Below are 19,437 nucleotides of genomic sequence, written 5' to 3'. Positions count from 1 at the left end.
TGAGTTATCACCTCATGCTGGTCAGAATGGCCACCATCAAAAAATTTTACAAAGTATAAATGCTGGAGAGGATGCAGAGCAAAGGGAACTCTCTGGCACTGCTGATGAGAATGTAAATTGATAAAACCAGTAAGGAGAACAGTATGGAGATTTCTTTAAAAACTAGGAATAAAGCTATCATATAACTCAGTAACATATAACTGAGTAATCCCATTACTGCGCATGTACTCTGAAAAACTGTAATTCAAGACACATGTACCCCCAATATTCATTGCAGCACTATTTATAATAGCTAGGTCATGGAAGCAACCTAGATGACCATCAACAGATGAACAGATAAAGAAGTTGTGGTACATATATACAGTGGAATATCAGCCATAAAAATGAACAAATCTGAGTCAGTTGAAATGAGGTGGATGAACCTATAGCCTGTTATACAGAGTGAAGTCAGTCAGAAAGAGAAAAACAACTATCGTGTGTTAATGCATATATATGGAATCTAGAAAAATGGTACTGATGAATCTATCTTCAGGGAAGGACAAGACGTACAGGACTGTCTTGTGGGCACAGTGAGGGAAGGAGAAGGTGTGAGGAATCGAGAGAGTAGCACTGACATATATACACACTACCATGTGTAAAATAGATAGCTAATGAAAAGCTGCTATAACACAGGGAGCCCAGCCCAGCACTGTGACGACCTAGAGGGGTAGGATGGGAGGCTGGGAGGGAGGCTCAAGAGTGAGGGGATGTTTGTATGTGTGTATGTGTATGACCTTCCATGACCTAGCTATTATAAATAGTGCTGCAATGAATATTGGGGGTACATGTGTCTTGAATTACAGTTTTTCAGAGTACATGCGCAGTAATGGGATTACTCAGTTATATGTTACTGAGTTATATGATAGCTTTATTCCTAGTTTTTAAAGAAATCTCCATACTGTTCTCCTTACTGGTTTTATCAATTTACAACACTTATGGTTGATGTGTTGTATAGCAGAAACCAACACAACATAGTAAAGCAATTATCCTCCAATTAAAACAAAGAATACTGGCAACCACCAAAGCTTTAATGGGAGCAGATTCCACTTAATCTAATTTCACAGGATAAAGAATTCCAAGGATGAACAACAATTCAAAGATCATCTTATCCAACCTCATACGTGTTATTACTTGTGAAAGTAGTGAAAGTGTTAGTTGCTTAGTCGTGTCTGAATCTTTGCGACCCCATGGACTGTAGCCTACCAGGCTCCTCTATCCATGTAATTTTCCAGGCAAGAATATTAGAGTGTGTTGCCATTTCCTTCTCCAGGGGATCTTCTTGAACCTGTGTCTCCTGAATTGCAGGTGGATTCTTTATTGTCTGAGCAACCAGGGAAGCCCATTATTACTTGTACTTCCTGTAAAGTACCCGATTTTCTACCTAAACTGCCCCCTACCCTCAACTCCTACTTTTCAGTTAAGTGGTAGTCCTAAAACAGCCCACCCCAACTTAGCTTAACTGGAAGAGTTTGTTCCATTACACTGAAATTTGTATCCTTAAGAAAAGCCTCATGAAAACAAGGATGATGAAAAGCCCAGACTATACTTTTATCTGGATACCTTCTGTTATCCCTTGACTAAGAAACTAACTGGTCGTTTAAAAAACAAGTAGCAAAAGGCATTCCATAGGAAAAGGTTAAAAATGTTGGGCATAGTGTTCTTCTGCTGTTTAATAGACAAAAATGAGGGAAGAGAAAGCAAAAGGAATGTTTTCTGTTCCAGGAGATGAGTGTGTGACATAAAACTACTACTGATGGGAAGCTAAAAACAGATCTCTCTCAGATCAAATTTATAAAATGTAGACACATAAATATAAATTACTCAAAATAAAAGACAATAACATGAACAAGAATTGGGTACATAGATGAAAAATGAAATGTCCCTAGGAAATTGCCATAAAATCCATCTAGTTTCAAAAAAGGTCATTCTAAGGTCATACTCAAAGCTGGAAGTCCACATACTTATCTTGGTGATAAAGGAGAAATGCTAACCAATCAAATAACTTTTTACTTTTTTCCAAAAATATATATTTGGCACATTCTATTAAACAAAATGCTTTTGTAAATATCTCATTTCTACTGTAATCACTTAAGGTGACAGGGGTGGTGGTGTTTTAATGCCCATTTAAAAAGAACAGCTTTACTGAGATATAATTTACATACCACAAAACTCATCAATTTTAAACATTTCAATTTAAAATTTAAATTAAATTCAATTTAAAACATTTCAATGTTTTTAGTGTATTTACAGAGTTGTACAACCACCACCACTATGTAATTCCACTACATTTTCATCACCCCCAAAAGAAATCTCATTTCTATTTGCCACTCCCTGTTCCCAATCCCAGCCCTGAGCAACCACTAATCTACTTTGTGTCTCTATAGAAATGCCTAGTCTGGGCATTTCATGTAAGTGGAATCATAGGTGGCAGTTGATATCTGGTTTCTTTCTTAGCATGTTTTCAAGGTTCATCCATGTTGCAGCATGTATTAGAATTTCATCCTTTTAAAAATATGGCCAAATAATATTCCATTATATTGGATATACCACATTTGTTTATCCATTCTTCAGTTGATGGACATTTAGACTATTTTTACTTTTTAGCTATCATGAAATAATGCTGCTATGAAGATTTGTGTACCAGTTTTTGTGTGGACATGTTTTCATTTCTCTTTGGTAACATGCAATAAAAGATTAACTTTGCCAAAGAAAACTTTGGCCCTTTGCCTCTAGCTCCTGAGAAGTAACCTCTTAACCTTCAGAATGTCCTGTCTGATAAGAGTGTCTTTATTTACCTGGAGGCCTTGGGCCATGTCAGATAGTCTCTGCTAACAATGTGATTTATGGTGGAGGCTCTGAGTCATGTGGTATCAGCCTGACTTTTGGAGGGACTGGAGAGACTAGAGACTAAGTCCAGCTATGCAGGTGGTCAGTCATGTCTACGTGACCAACTCCTAGTAAAATCTCTGAACACCAAGGCTTGGGTGGTTTTGCTGGTTGGCAATACTCTGTGTATTATCATACATCAGTGCTGAGAAAAATAAGCACTGTCCACAAGATTCCTCTTAGAGAGGAAACTGGAAGCTCTGTGCCTGGTCTCTTCTGGATCCTGCTCTATGTACCTCTTTCTTTTGCTGATTTTAATCTGTATTCTTTCACTGTAATAAACTATGACCATGAGTATAATTGTTTTTTGAGTTCTGTGAGTCCTTCTAATGAATTATTGAATTTGAGGGTGGTCTTGGGGACCTCTAACTTGTAGATATATACTTAGAAGTGGAATTACCAAGACATATAGTAACTCTATGTCTAACTTTTTGAAGAATTGCCAAACTGTTTTCCACAGTAGTTATGCATTTTACATTCCCACCAGCAACACATAAGTGTTCTAATTTCTCCACCTTCTTGCCAATAACTGTTATTGTCTGCTTTTTTGATTATTACCACCCTAATGAGTATGAAGTAATATCTCACTGTGGTTTACTTTTAAAGGGGTTAAGAAGAAATAATTTTCTACTTATTTTTCAGAAATTATAGAAGAGAAATGAGTTTTTGAAATACTTTCATTAGAGGGAAAATGCTATCCTTACATGTTCACATTTGTAAGGGGAGTTGGAGTTTCTTATGGGATGAGAATTGAATCAGATAGGGTGGTTAGAATAAAAATCTTTGAAAAAGAACACCAGAGACTGATTTAGGAATTAAATTGTTTCTTGCCTCTTTAAAGAAATATTTTATTCCTCGCCCTAAAAGAAAACAGTGTGTACTCCTCAAAAGCAGATAACATCTGCGCTAAACACCATGGGCCTGGTGCATTTGTCCTCAGCAGTTTTTATCCTGCTGCAGGACAGTGTCCATTTGGTTGCCCTTAATACCCAGTAATCTGTGAACAGACAAATGGGTGATATCAGAGCAATTTTCTCAAAGTCTGGTCACTGACACCATGTCATAAATGGTTCAAAGTCAGCCTACAAAACTTATTTAGCTGTTATGTACTTAAACTCTAGCACCAACAATAGTCATCAGTCCTTCTGATCTCTCATCCCTAAGGGTCTGCAAGGTCTGATGGGTGATGTCACTTGAGTGTTATTTAACTTTTCTCATGTTTGCATCTGGTCTCCCTTAATAGACTATATATGCCTGAAGGCAAGAACCAGAAATATCTTAGAACAGGAACAATCTGTACTCGCAAATAAAATTTGGAATATATGAAAAAAATATTAAGGTGCTTTCCCTCTTATTTTTTTTTGGTGCCCTTTAATCTTAATATTTAATTTCCTTCTCTACTAGTACCACCTTTAATAGTCACTGAGTAGACATACTTGCATTTCCCCACTTGTCAAAGATTTTCACTTGTTTTAAAAAAGTTCACTTCCCTCATAGTCAAAAGCTGTTTACTGTTAGCCTAACAGTAAACTCCTGGCTGCCCACCAATTTATTCTGACTTCAATATACATGCATGTAACTCCAGACATGCCCACATTCCTCTACTGTCAAAAGGGGCACCTATACCAGCACCAAATGTTTAATGATTCTATTCAGTTTGGCTGGATGAATGCCAGGACTTTACATCAACAAAGTCAGATTGATGCCAGGAAATAATATTAATATGAACAATAACAACAAGTACAATTACTAGTACCACAAATATTTACTGAGTATTCAGTATCTGTTAGGCACCGTGTTAAGTTCTTCACCACCTCCTTAAGTAGGTACTATTTTATCATCTCCATTTGTAGTTGTGGAAACTGAGGAACAGATCTGGTAGGTAACTTCCTGAAGACTACATAACAAACAAGAGACGGAACCAGGATTTGGACCCCAGGAATCTGGCTTCAAATGTCATATTTTTAACAACTGTTCTTTCTTTCTTTTTCCCTCAAGGAAGGCCTAAAACATCTAGATTTAGGCTTAATGGGGCTTGAAGATAAGATACATAAGGACCCTAAAGGAATTCTGGAAAGGTGGCAGATGGACTGTATGTCCATGGTCTAGGCAAAATTTGGAGCTGTCTGGGATATCTGTTTAGAACCCAGTCTTTAGGATCTGTTCCAGGATTACCAGAAACGTTCATCCTCAGAAGAAAGGTTCTAGCTCCCAGATATGGAGGCTGTAGATAGTGGCTAGTCTAGACCCCAAAACCACCAGTGTAATATTCTATCCTTGCCGAATGAATGTTTCCAAATCCAAAGAAGGGGAGAGATGTGGGTATTCCCCACTGCTGGAAGGTAGGAAGAATAAATACAATTCACAGTTAAGAAATCTCTATGAAGAGTTTATAAAGCAAAGTACTCGAAATGTGTGACTAATCACAAATACCCTTAAATAAACCTCTGAAAAACAATGATGCTAATAAAACTTGACCCCCACCCATATTCGGCTTATACTAATAGAGTGTGCTTTGTTTTCCATAGCTGACATCTAGTTTTACTGTGGCAAGTGAAAGTGAAGTCGCTCAGTCGTGTCCAACTCTTTGTGACCCCGTGGACTGTAGCCCTCCAGGCTCCTCCATCCATGGGATTCTCCAGGCAAGAATACTGGAGTGGGTTGCCATTTCCTTCTCCAGGGGATCTTCCCGACCCAGGGATCAAACCCAGGTCTCCCGCATTGCAGGCAGACGCTTTAACCTCTGAGCCACCAGGGTTTTACTGTGGCAAAAGAGACCAAAACCCCTTTTCCCTTTTAAGCCACCATTAAGTTAATTCCAAACTGGTAAGTAATTTAGAATCGTGTTTCCTGTATGGGAATCAAAAGCAGTAAACAAATACAGTATATTGGTATAAGCAGAACATAGGTGGAGAAAAACACAACCACACTTCACAAGGTCACCTGCAGTTCACTCTCCCTCACCTCGGGGGAAGATCTTTAATGCAGCCCGGCACTTAAACTGCACTTTCCCAAACCAAAACACTATTTCACACCTCTTCTCTCCCCAGACTGGAGACTTCACCCACATCCTAACTCTCAGCTGATGATTCTGTTTCCTGCCTCACTGAGGAAATTACAACAATCAAAAGAGCACTATGCAGATTCCCAGCAGCACACCTACTTAATACTGTGCCTACATACTCTGCCTTTGAGTCTGTTACCCGGGAAGAACAATCTGTGCTCTTACCTGAAGCTGCCCCTCTCTCACCTACTGAAAAACCTCTATCCAGCAGTTTTTCCTCTGGGTCACTCTCTTTGCATGCACACTGTTATGTTCTGTATGTTAACAAGCAAACATACAGTGTTAAGTGTTAGTCGCTCAGTCGTGCCCGACTCTTTGTGACCACATGGATTGCAGCCCACCAGGCTCCTCTGTCCATGAAATTTTCCAGGTAAGGATACTGGAGTGGGTTTCCATTTCCCTCTCCAGGGTATCTTCCCGACCCAGGGATCGAACCTGGGTCTCCTGCACTGCAGGCAGATTCTTTACCGACTGAGCTACAGTAATACACAGGGAACTGGTTCTAGACTTCCTGTGGGTACCAAAATCCACGGATGCTTAATCCCTTATATATTGATAAAATGGCGAAGTATTTACATGTAACCTATGCACGTCCTCCCATACTTTAAATCATTATAAAAGCTAATACAATGCAAATGCTATGTAATAGTTATCTGTGCAAGGCAAATTCAAATTTCCTTTTTGGAACTTTCTGGAATTTTTCCTGAATATTTTCAATTTGCCATTGGTTGAACCTGTGGATGTGGAACCTGTGGAAACAGAGGGCTGACCGTACACACTTGTTATTTCTTCCATCTTTTTTTTTCCCATTCTATTTTATTTTTTATTTATTTTTACTTTACAATACTGTATTGGTTTTGCCATACATTGACATGAATCTGCCACGGGTGTACATGAGTTCCCAATCCTGAACCCCCCTCCCACCACCCTCCCCGTATCATCTCTCTGGGTCATCTCAGGGCACCAGCCCCAAGCATCCTGTATCCTGTATCGAACCTAGACTGGCAATTCGTTTCTTACATGATAGTATACATGTTTCAATGCCATTCTCCCAAATCATCCCACCCTCTCCCTCTCCCACAGAGTCCAAAATTTCTTCCATCTTAAAGAGTGAACTTCTTTTCCCCACTTTTCCAGACCTCCTACTCTATTTCTTTGCCCTGACCTTTGGCAATGTAGCTTTTGCCATCACTACTCCACCTAAATTGCTCATCCAGATTACTAATAAGCACATTGCTAAATTCAGGGATCAATTTGTAGTCCTCATCTTACTTCAGCAGTATTTTTACATCACTGATCATTTCCTTCTCCTTGAAATGCTTTCTTTCCTTGGTTTCTAGGCTACTACACTCTCTTGGTTTCCTCCTGTCTCCCTGATGACTTCTCAGTCTCCTCTCCTCTCTCTCCCTATTCCCCCAACTACTTAACACTGGAATGGTTCAAGGTCTAGTGCTTGGTACTATTCTCCTCTCTGTCTACACACACTCACTCAGTGAACTTACCCAGTTCAGGGTAAAGATATCTACACGACAATGACTCCCAAATTTATGTCTTCAGTCCAAAACTTCCTCACAAGTCCCACAGACAACCATCAGTTTGACATTTCTACTACGATATCTGATAGACATCTCAAACGTAAATATCTAAAACTGAACTCATGTTGATCTTTCCCTCCACATCTCTTCTAACTGGAGATTATTCCATTCAGTATATGGAAACTTTACCCTTCTCCCTGTTTGGGCCAAAGTCTGGAAACATCTCCAACTCCTATCTTTCTCTCTCACCATGTGTCCTATTCGTAGCTAATCCTGTTGGCTCTATTTTCAACATTCATCCAGAACCCAATCACTTTTCACCACCTCCACAGACAAAGCCACCCCAGCCATCTCTCAAGGATTACTGTAAAAGCTTCTGAATTGCTTTTCTCGTTCCTAACCTCCCCTCCTCACAGTCTACTCCAAATAAGAAGCCAGAGTGTCTATTTTTGTTTGTAACATTTTACTATGGAAAAATCTACATAAAAGCATAGAGAACACTCATTATATACTCATTATCCAGCTTTGATAATTAATGTATGACCTATCTTGTTTCATTTTTAACCTCTGTAGTACCCTGCTCTCCAGACTGTTTTGAAGCAAATCTTAGACATCATTCCATAGTGATCTGTTAAAAATATAAATCAAATTATGTCACTCATCTGCTCAAAACCTGCCAAAGCTCCCCCTTTAAATGCTGAGCAAAAACAAAAGATTTTTTTTTTTAATCTTTTGGCAGCACTGTGTGGCATGTGGCATCTTAGTTCCCTTGAAAAGGGACCAAACCCATGCCCTCTGCCTTGGAAACTTGGAGTCTTAACCACTGGACAGCCAGGAAAGTCCTCAAATAAAAGACCTTATAAGGGCCCTGGGAACCCTTCACCATGGGCTTGCACACCATGGCCTGCAGACCAAATGCAGCCAGCTGCCTGTTGTTTTGTGGCCCAAGAAATAAGAATAGGAGCTTAAGATGGTTTTTATGTTTTTAAAAAGTGGAAAACAATCAAAAGAAAAAGAATATTTTATGACAAAGTGACTTCCAAATTTTAGAGTCCATAAATAAAGTTTTATTAGTATATAGCCATGCTCATTTGCTTAAGTACTGTCTATGGCTGCCTTTGTGCTATAAAGACAGAGATGACTAATTGTGACACAGAGTATATGGCTTGAAAAGCTTAAATATTTACTACCTGGCCCTATACAGAAAAAAGTTGCCAACCCTTGCCCTAACCAGTCAGGTCCCTGTGTAATCTCTCTGATCTTCTCTTCCTACACACTCCATTACAGTCTCACTGGCCTCTTTCCTATCACTCAGACAGGCCAAACACACTCCTGTCTCGGGGCCTTTGCACTGGCTGATCCCTCTACTGGGAACATTTTTACCCCAAATATATGCAGTGTCTTCTCTCACCTTCGAGTCTTTGCTCAAATGTCACAACTATGGTGAGTCTTACTCTGACCACTTTATTTAAACTTGTAGTGTATGCCCCCTGCCTGACAATCCCCATCTTCTTTCTATACTTCATATTTTGGCACATTTTCCCTTTCCATAGCACACACTGTCTTATAATGTGCTATTTAGTATCTATTGCTTATCACTGATTTCTCTCCAATCAAAATGTAAGTTCCCTGGTGCAAAGTTCTTTTTTAGTCCATTGATAAATCCAAAGTGCCTAGAACAATGCCTGGCACACAATTAGGCACTCAAATATTTGTTGACTAAGTGAAATTCCTAATAATCAAAATTTTAAGAGACTTTTATGATCACCACAGCAGCATACATCTCTACTTCACTGATCCATGTATCAACACAATGATGATTGAAGCATGGCAGGTACCTCACAGAGGAAATTCTCCACCTGATACTGACCACAGTGAGGTAACAAGAAAGTCAACATTGTTTACACCAAAGAGTTGCTGAAATCTCTTACCCAAGCCACTGCTGCCAGTTGTTGGCATAGCTACGAATGCATGATAACTATAATGGAGAGGCTGGCAGATAGTTACCTAACAATCAAAGGACATTATTTAAAGTATACATTCAGTGGCTCCTAAACCAAGGAAGAAGAAAAGTTGAGCTATGCATCCTACGTAGCTGCTATTTCTCCAGTGGCTTTGGATGCTGATCAGCATTTGGGAGATAGTTGAGGTGGTATAGCAAAGGTCCAAATAAGAGAGATTAGCCAGAAAGAAATACATGGGGTGTGGAGTCTGGGATCAAGGCATGACAAGATAATGATGGCTGAATTCCCAAGGAGAGTCATTATGTAGAAAATGGAGACAGTCACATACACACAAAAAAACCCAAAACATGTCTAGTTTGGGCCATTCAGAGAAGTCCACCAGAACAAAGCAACTGGAATGATGAAAAGTGTTATTGAATCTTCTCATTGCTTAACACTACTTGCTGGAAACACCAGAGTCAGAATTTTGAAGCCAGATTATCCTTTGCTTAGAACTTAATGCTGGTTCATGAAACTACATGCAACAGAGGAACTGGAAGGGGAATGTTGAAACAAGTAAAATGATGAATGTATTTTCTTTTATTACCTCAACAAGAAAGCTGAGAATTAGCTATTATATATCTGTATTTTAACAACCATATTTTAAGCCACTACTTTCATTTAGTAAACTCATAGTATACTAAGCAGAGATATTACAAAAGTAAAGGTAGTATAGATGTATTACAAATTATCTGTTATAAAAAGGTGTTGGATCTGTTAAGATTGAGAAAAACTAAGACTTCATTGGAACTTCATTAAATCTCTAATTTACTCAGTAAAAAAAAATTAAGTCTTAATTTGGAAAGACCTTTACAAAATCCAGAACCTAAACTCTAAGTAATAAAAACAAACCCACTTCAGTGCAAATGAAAAACCCACTCCAGAATGTTTTTCCATCCATCTATTCATCCATCTTCCACCTATCGATCTAATATTTATTGTCAATCTGCCATGCCAGGGGTTTGGAGGATCAAAGGATGAAACAGTCCAAGCTTGCAGCCTCCTAGGGAAGCTAAGACTTGTAGGTAAGTAACTACAATACAGGGCAGAATGTGATAATATGGTGTGTTTTTTTTCTCTCATCACAGTCATGATGCCAATTACTAACTGCTGTAAAAAAATCATCCTTTAAAGCAGCAAATATGGGGGAAAATGCAGGGAGAACAATAAGGACAGTAAGTAAATTAATGGATATAAATTCAATGTGCTATTATAAAATGACTATATGGTAATTATGAAAACATGGAAAATACTTTTTTTACTGGGGAGAATGCATATTACATTTAATCTATGATACAATTAAATACAGTTATAGTTATTCAATGGGCTGACACTGGGCAGGCATTCTCCTTTGTGCTAGGGAAACAATGATGCATAACCTTGGCCCTCAAGAAGCTCACATCTGGGGAGCAATCAGAGGGAACTTAGAAAAGCATAAAAAGGCAATGTGTTAATGCAGTAGACCTGATGGGAATAGTTTTCCTTAAACAATTTCCTCCTTATACTTGCTAAAGTCCTATAGTTAAATAAGATTAGCCAGAAATTTTTTTTTAAAAAAAGCAAGACAAAGTATGCAGTCCTGTCAAATGTTAAAATGAGTTTAAAAGTCTACAAGAAGAATCAGATAGCAAGAAACCTCATGAAACACCTAGAGACACTGTCCCTAAACTATGACATCATATGGCCCCCTTTCTGTGAAGAAAGTGAACATGTAAACCTAACTGCAACCAGCCTGTAGCTTCTATGCAAGAGGTCTGGGGAGTGGAAGGTCAGCCCTTCCTCTCTTCTTGCCAGGAAAGCCACCTTATTACATTTGGAATAAAAGGTGAGATGACATTCTGGAAAACTAGATTATGAAGGATCAATATTTCTGCCTTTTCTGGTTGTGACTGGCCATTCTCCACCCCACCCCACCCCCAAATGCTGCTTTTGGGTACGCCAGCTACAACTTCTACTTCAAACAGCTAAATTTCTATGCCTCAAATGTCTCAGAAAACTCTACTTGCACTACCATATGCAACAACTGTGCCTTTGAGAATGACTTTCAAGTCTATCAAACCAGAATTTATCCATTTAGATGCATCTTTCCTATTAAGTGAGTTGCACTTAGTCCAATAACAGAATCATCTGTCAAACTGCCCTGGAACCTAAGTCGTCCATCCTCCATGGGTAAGTCACACAAGAACATGGACCTGGTTGTTTAGAAGTTATGGCTTGTTTCCATCCAGGATTATCTAGCTTCAGAACTCACCTAATTCATCAGATCTGACAGCAAAGGATGAAAATTAACTACCACTATGGCTACTGAGAAGAATAAGCTGAAGGGTCCAGAGGCACCATCCAAAAAACGGTTCCAGAAATGGTCTGCACAGTAGCAGAGCTCCAGAAGTGAGTGGGAGGTGGCTTCCTGAGTAAGCTTTCGGTTAGCAGGATGCTCTAACTGGGAGGGTAAGTTTGGCTAATTTGGTGTTATCCCACTCAACCACTTTTCATTGGACTTACCTGTATACAAGCACCTGTCTTCAACTTGCACAGGCTGCAGACTAAGGCCCACCGACTGGGCGGAATATGGGAGATCTTTGTGATTGGTTCCATTCTCTCAGGACAAGCAATGCTGACCTACAAATAAAACACCACCATAAGGCAGAAGGCACCAAGGCATGCAGAAGTACCTTTCACAAACCGTGAGTGGTATTACTCGCAGCTCAGAACATCAAAACAATGAGGTGAGCCATATCTCTTAAGGTTATTATGGAACTAAGAATAAATGAAACCTGTCTCTAGCCACTGCTCAGGCCTTCAATCATTTCCAGTAATATAAACAATTCATATATAGGAGGAGAGGGCAGAAGTAGAGGCTAAGCATGGTTACCTTAATGAATCAAAGATATCTACACTTTACTTAGGAACCAAAGCAAGCTACTGAGGAAAAGAATTAAGATTCACAAAATCTAGCACCTCTTACATGTTTGAGATGGTGCCACACGCCTTGTTTTTTTCATTTAACTAATGAATGATGAAAAACAGTGGCAGTGACATAATATTATTGGAAAGTAGTAGCAATCTGCAGCACATAAGTAGAAAAGATGAGGATGCTAACATTTTAAAATCAGTCTTTAAAATCATGTAACTATTACCAGCTTAGTCTATTCTCCCAGCCAAAGTAGCTTGCTTGCTTTGTTTATTTTTCATTTTTTTTGGCCATGCCACGTGTACAGGATCTTAGTTTCCTGATCAGGGACTGAACCATGCCTCCTGCAGTAGAAGCAGAGTCCTAACGATGTACTCAAAGTAGCTTTAAAGTGAAACGAGTCTTTGAGAGAGTGCTGGAAAAAATGCTTTTTAAAAAAAGATGGAAATTTGTGTGTGTGTGTGTGTGTGTGTGTGTGAGTGAAAATAAGCGGTCAAGCAACTTCTGGTAAGAAGTGTTTTCTTTTCCTTCTCTTTAAAAATATATAATGCGTGTTTTAAAAATTTTTTAAATATAAATTTATTTATTTTAATTGGAGGTTAATTACTTTACAATATTGTATTGGTTTTGCCACACATCAACATGAATCCGCCACAGGTATACACGTGTTCCTGAACCCCCCTCCCTCCCCGTACCATCCCTCTGGGTCGTCTCAGTACAGAAACAACTTTAAAAAAGTGAAGGACCATTGAACAAGGACAGTCAAATGAGTACAAGTTCCACCCACACCAAGAAAGCAACAGTAGAAAGATCAGGGACATCTTGAACAGGCCCAAAAGTACTAAAAATCAGGTACTAGAAACCATAAGAGGTCAATGGTGAGAAAGCATCTTTTGAAAAAAACTCTGAGTCATATTCCAGACTTTTAACATTTTTTTCAGACTTTTAATATTTTGAAAGAATCTGCTTTATTAGGGAATTTGCTACTGGAAATTAGTGATTCTATAGCCAGAAACCTCAGGGTTCATTTTACATGTCTATTTAGCTGGATGTTCTTAGTAAGAAAAATAAAACCACTACTCAAATTAAAAAAAAAAATACTGACTTCTTAAGAGGGCTTCCCAGGCGGCGCAGTGGTAAAGAATCCGCCTGCCAATGCAGGTTCGGTCTCTAGGTCAGGAAGATCCCCTGGAGTAGGAAATGGCAACCCTCCAGTATTCTTGCCTGGGAAATCCCATGGACAGAGGAGCCTGGTGGGCTACAGTCCATGGGGTCGAAAAAAGTCAGACTCAGCACACATATCCATAAGAATACCTATGTACCTAGGATTTTCAGTTCAGAAGTTGCAGCTTGCAGGCTCTAGAGGATGTGGGTTCGGTAGTTGTGGTGCACGGGCCTAGTTGCCCGGGCATGTGGAATCTTCCTGGACCAGAGATTGAACTCATGTCCTCTGATTGAACCCAAGGCAGGCAGACTCTTCATCACTGGATCACCAGGGAAATCCAAGATATGGTACTTTTAAGGTAAGTGAAAAGTGAAAGTGAAGTCGCTCAGTCGTGTCTAACTCTTTGTGACCCCGTGGACTATAGCCTACCAGGCTCCTCAGTCCATGGAATTTTCCAGACAAGAGTACTGGAGTGGGTTGCCATTTCCTTCTTCAGGGGATCTTCCCAACCCAGGGATCGAACCCAGGTCTCCCACACTGCAGGCAGACACTTTACCATCTGAGCCACCAGGGATTACTTTTAAGGTAGGTTTTACCTTAAAAATATCTGCTGCTTATCCCCTCTTCTCTCATCCAAATGTATCCAATACCACTGGTAGTACCACCTATAAATTAATTAGCATGGGCTCACATGCATCCAAGAAGGATGTGACAGAGGTCAAGGTAAACCATTATCAACTCAAAATCATGGGCAGGCATGAAGCATCTCTATGAAGCCTGAGTCAGTTTGAATGCTGTGGGAGAACAAATGGCTCACAGACTTGGATGAATTCTTACCTCTGGAATCCACAGGGCACAGCTGACATGAGCCCATTTAGTCCCTGTTTTGGTGCTCTTCATGGCTCCACCTTTCTTTGGACATAACAGACATTGTGGATGAATGCCCAGGACACAGGAGCGACACAGCCAGCTGCCTTCTGGGACCTTGAGGATGCCGTAGCAGGCCTGGAGGCACGGGAAGGAGAGCAGGGAATGGTTAGCATCTACTTACTGGGCCAATGTCTGCTCTGGTACATGGTCACTGAGTACCCTCCACTTTTAGGAGAAAAGGTCAAACAAGCTCATATCCAGGATTTAGTAATTTTAAAACACTCGAAATAAAAAGCAACTTCTAGCATCTGTTCTAAGATCAGCATGTCTCTCTATGAGAATTGATTTAAGGGCAACAGAATAAGACTAGAAGGATACACACACAAAGGTTAGCCCAACTGTTATGAGTTTTGTGATTACATTTTTTTTCTTTTTTGCCTCCATTTTCTAAAGTTTTCTCAATGCTTATGTATTATAGTCAGTCAGTCATATACTTACTGAACAATGTCTGTATGTCATGCACTGTTGTGATCAAGGAAAAAGTGTTAGGAAATAAGCAGAATGACACTTCTGAAAAGCAAATGAGCTAATGTTAAAGAGCCTGATAGTGCCTGGTGCATAAAAAAGCACTCTCAACAAATTGGAGCAATTACTTGCTTCGGTTGAAGGAAAAGGGACTTAATGGATCCTAAACCGAACACAATATTAGACTAATCACAATACTCCATAATGAGTTCTTGAAGCCACTTCAAATTCCTTACAGAATAAAGATGGATAAATAAATAAATAAACTACTATGGAGGGGAGGGAGATTAGATTGGGTAATATTTTAGATTTCCTTTTCACTACCTCTAATCTCACCCATCCTTCCCCCTTACTGCTTAATCCTGACCATTAGAGACTATAGCTGAGGGCCACTTGGCTCCCCAGGTGGCCTAGCATACCTTTACCAATGACTGATTCACCATTGCAGATTCAAAGTCTGTGCCTGCCCCAGAGAGTTCACCCAAAGCTCAGATTCAACAGTCATTATTATGTTAGCCCCCAACTAGCCTAGCCCCCTTTCCAAACTCTATCCATATCACCACCATACTTTGCAGCTTCCAGATCCAAATTCCTTGATCCCTATTATCCACTTTCCTTCATCTATTGTCCCCTGGGCTTGCTAATATTCCCTTCAGAGTGGTCACTAGACTCTGACCACCTTTTCCATCTCCACCACAACTACTCCATCAAAGTCCTTATTCATATCATGCCTGGACTGATTTATTTCTAAATTCTCTTCTTTTTCCTTCATACCTTCAATCCTTCTATTTGGCTGCTACAGTTTTCATACCAATGCACAGCAATAAAGCCTCTAAAATCTCCTTCTGCTCCCACCCCCAACCCCATCTAAAACCAGGGGTTGGCAAACTACTTAAGGCCCATTTCATAAGGGGTACTTGGTCAATATCATGTATTCTTCTCTAACTGTTATGTTTTATCTCCTCAGTGATACTGTAAGGTCACTGGGGTAGGTTCCTTATCATCAATTTATCTGGATGGCTCTCTATGCTGAGCTTGAGTAGGTGGTTTAGTAGAACAAATACATTTAACTCAAGAACTGAAGCTGGATTCTAACTAAGCTGCTCTCACAAAAGCAGGACATCATTTTATAAGGTCCCTAACCTTCAAAGCTTTTTCCTTTTCTGAAATTCAGAAAGTCTGCAAAGAAATGAAAGCAAGCTTCCTCCCTAAAATAGAGCCTCTTTCAGACCAGCAGAAGAAAAACCAGTAGCTGGTTCTAGGAATACCCTTTATTATATGGCCGTTTTATTGGGTAGAAAATCTTTTACTGAGCTCTTATGTAGACTTATTCCTAGTCATAAGATCACAGAAGCTTGTAATTCACTGTAGCTGCTCTCAACTCTTCCTAGACTACAAAATGATGAAGGCTGGACTCTCATTTAAAAAAAAAAAAAACTGCCCACATGCACGAATATATGTTTCACATATAACTTCAGGGGGTTAATAAATTTAGTGCCAAACATTATATATATGACAGGTATAAAAACTACGAGCATGTACCTTCAGGTAAATTAATTTAGGCCTCAGTTTGAGTGTTCAATATTTGGGCTAAGAAGCAGAAAATGGAACACATTAAGGGACTTGGAATGGTCCCAATTTTCACACTTTTTAATGAAAAAAATTTAAGTTCTTTTTAAAATCCAAAATCTACTGATGTAAAATAAAACTCTCTTCTAAAGCACTGACCGTAAGTGTACTGTAGTCACGAAGAAACAAATATTTGATATAATATGGTGGCAGTAAAGAAGAAAAATTATGTTTAATAAAAACAATTGTCAACATGTCCCCAATTCTGTTAAGTAAACCAAATCTTCCAAATCATTTAAAGTCACTTTTCAGTCAACAGAGGGAGCTCTAACCTAAGAATCTCTTTAGAATTCAAGTGAACATACTCACTTCGGAAGAATTCTCTTACATGAAACTTTGTGTGGCACCAACATTCAGCTTTAATACATACCAGCTTACATTCTGCAAGGCCTGGTCACATGTTATTGTCATTTCTTTCTACGTGAGGAAAGGGACCATTTATAGTCATTATTGGGTATGTTTTCAAAGTAAAATACCTTTAAGGAGAATTATTATGCTACATTTTGTTACCCAAATAACCTGGAAGTAATTCATTAATATTTTGTCCTAACTGTGAAGGAAAAATACAGAAAACGTATACAGATGATCTTGGTACTATTACCTTCAAATCTATTAAAGATCCACAATCATTTATCTGAAAACTCTAGGGTAAGAAATATCAGGAAATTTAGAACTGTGCATATCTCAGGAAAGTAATACAGTATATACATGGCATATTATATAACCCCATAATGGGATCAGGGCAGTACCATATAATCAAATACAATGCATTAATAGTTCTCTAACAAAATATGAGTATTTTCACAAAATGGACTAAAGACTACAAAAAGCCTCACACTGGGTAAGTCCTGCATCTTCCCTCAAATCATTTGGTGCCAAACTTATATAAAAAACAAACAAACAAAAAAACTTATAGTTTTCACAGCTTTAAAATTCTGGAAATGCAGAGAAGGGGCTGTGGACCTGTGCTGTTAGATATTTATATATTTAAGTTTATACTTAAGTGATAAAGATTTTCTCTGTCACTAAAGGTGGGACATAAATGCTAATACTTGGTAGAGTGAAGATAAATTTTCAAAATTCACTCCAAAAGGATGCAAGTAAAAGGAAGAAAGAGACCCAACTGATTACAGAATAATTCTGAATACCTTTTAATACAAAGGGTTAGGTTAGGTGGCCCAGAGAATTAAAGTCTTAAATCCTGGTTTCTCTCTCCTGTATTATTTAATCATTTGAGTAATTTTGTAGCCAGAATGACATTTCTGAATTACAAATCATATCCTTTCAGGGTTGACAGGACAAAACCGAAGTTCCTTAGTTTATCAGGGAAGGCCTTTCACGTCTCTCTAGTCTCACCCTCCATGCCTTCCCTACTCGACCCCATCACTCTCCACAGTTCTGAACTGCTCAGAGTTGCCTCTGACATACTTTGCCTACTCTTACTACCCCACCTGAACATGTTCTCCTCCCTGCCTGAACACATGCTGCTGTTTTTTTTCTGGCATTTCCCTTTAGCTGTTAAGACTCAGCTTGGGTGCACCTCCTAGAAGTTATCCCCAACCTCTATCCCTCCCATGCACTTCTACAGCAGCATGGACTTCTATCTACAAAAACACTTGGCATACTATGCTCAATGGGCACAGTATGGGCAGTTTCCTCGTAGACCCTACACCAGACTCTGATTTCCCTGGGGGCAAAGACCTTGTCTGCCTCTTCATCACTGTGTCTTCAGCATGCAGCAGAGTTCTGGTACGTGGATGGTGTTGCATACCTATTTGCTAGATAAATTAACGAAATGAATGAAACACACATGTTCGAAAGGGTGAAAAATTACTTAGGGTAAGGGACTTCAAGAAAGGACTTGAACTAGATCTTGAAAGATACGTAGTTTTGTTAGCCAGAAGTGGGAGAGGCTTTAAGAGGTTGGGTAAAGTCACTTCATCTCTCTTGGTATTATTTGTAAAATTAAGGAGTGGGTCAGTTTTTTACAATCCTAAAATTCTACTGTTTAAAAGTAGAGTGGACCAAGTTTCCTGGGAGTGGTATATTTGGGAGATGGAGGAGAGCTTTGGGTGCCAGGATGAGAAGTCCGCACTTCCAGATACAGGAAGTGTAAACTCACCAAGGAGTGAGTTATTGACCATGGGTGTAACCTGATGATATAAAAGGGACTCCAAGGCAGAGGAGAGACTCCCAGGCAGGTAGCAAGGAGACTCCCCAGGGGACTGTAAAAGTATTGAACAAGGCGATCTCAATGGCTTGGGCATGATGATACACAATGAAGACCTGGGTTTAGCCCCCTGGATTAAAGTTAATAAGTCAACTTGGGGATCATAAGAAGTATTATTTCGAAAGGAATTACTGGAGAACAGCCAGGCCAAGTTGGTATTTTCACCCTTAAATGCAAGTTGCTACCCAGATATGGGTGCTGGAGATCATCACTGAGCTTCAGAAAGGGTGACCGTGGGGAGGTGGCGGTCTCCACTCTCACTAACCTGATGCACACAGATGTTACACTTATCACAGAACACCATATCATTCCCTTCTTCACTGTCTGGAGACCGGCACACATCACAGATCACATCTTCATCATACTCTATGCCTAGCCCTTCCTCTGTCTCAATAGCATGGTTCATATTTTCATGGCAATGGCGTTCCAGGACTTCTACTGTCTTTTCCATAAGATTCTCATCAACTGGCCCATAACCTGCACAGAAATACAAACAATCAATCAACCCATCAGTCAGCTGTCATTCCCAAATCACCTACTGTGAGCCCGGTGCAAGGGTGTGGGGATTCTAAAGGATAAA

The 19,437-nt window shown here is 39.5% G+C and overlaps 1 protein-coding gene across 1 annotated transcript in view; it reads right to left on the bottom strand.

The window, feature by feature from the left end:
- JADE3 (jade family PHD finger 3) overlaps positions 1-19,437 on the bottom strand; it is a 78,079-nt gene that overhangs the window by 8,900 nt on the left and 49,742 nt on the right. The window contains exons 6-8 of the mRNA XM_052663794.1: positions 19,123-19,334; positions 14,441-14,608; positions 12,030-12,146 (exon numbers count right to left, since the gene is read on the bottom strand). Of these exons, the coding sequence (XP_052519754.1) occupies positions 12,030-12,146; positions 14,441-14,608; positions 19,123-19,334 (497 nt within the window). The remainder of the gene's footprint in view (positions 1-12,029; positions 12,147-14,440; positions 14,609-19,122; positions 19,335-19,437) is intronic.

This window comes from Budorcas taxicolor, chromosome X (assembly GCF_023091745.1).
Source record: "Budorcas taxicolor isolate Tak-1 chromosome X, Takin1.1, whole genome shotgun sequence".
In the NCBI taxonomy this organism is placed as follows: domain Eukaryota; kingdom Metazoa; phylum Chordata; class Mammalia; order Artiodactyla; family Bovidae; genus Budorcas; species Budorcas taxicolor.
Note: the sequence above shows the minus strand (reverse complement) of the source record. Positions and strands in the feature narration are given on the sequence as shown.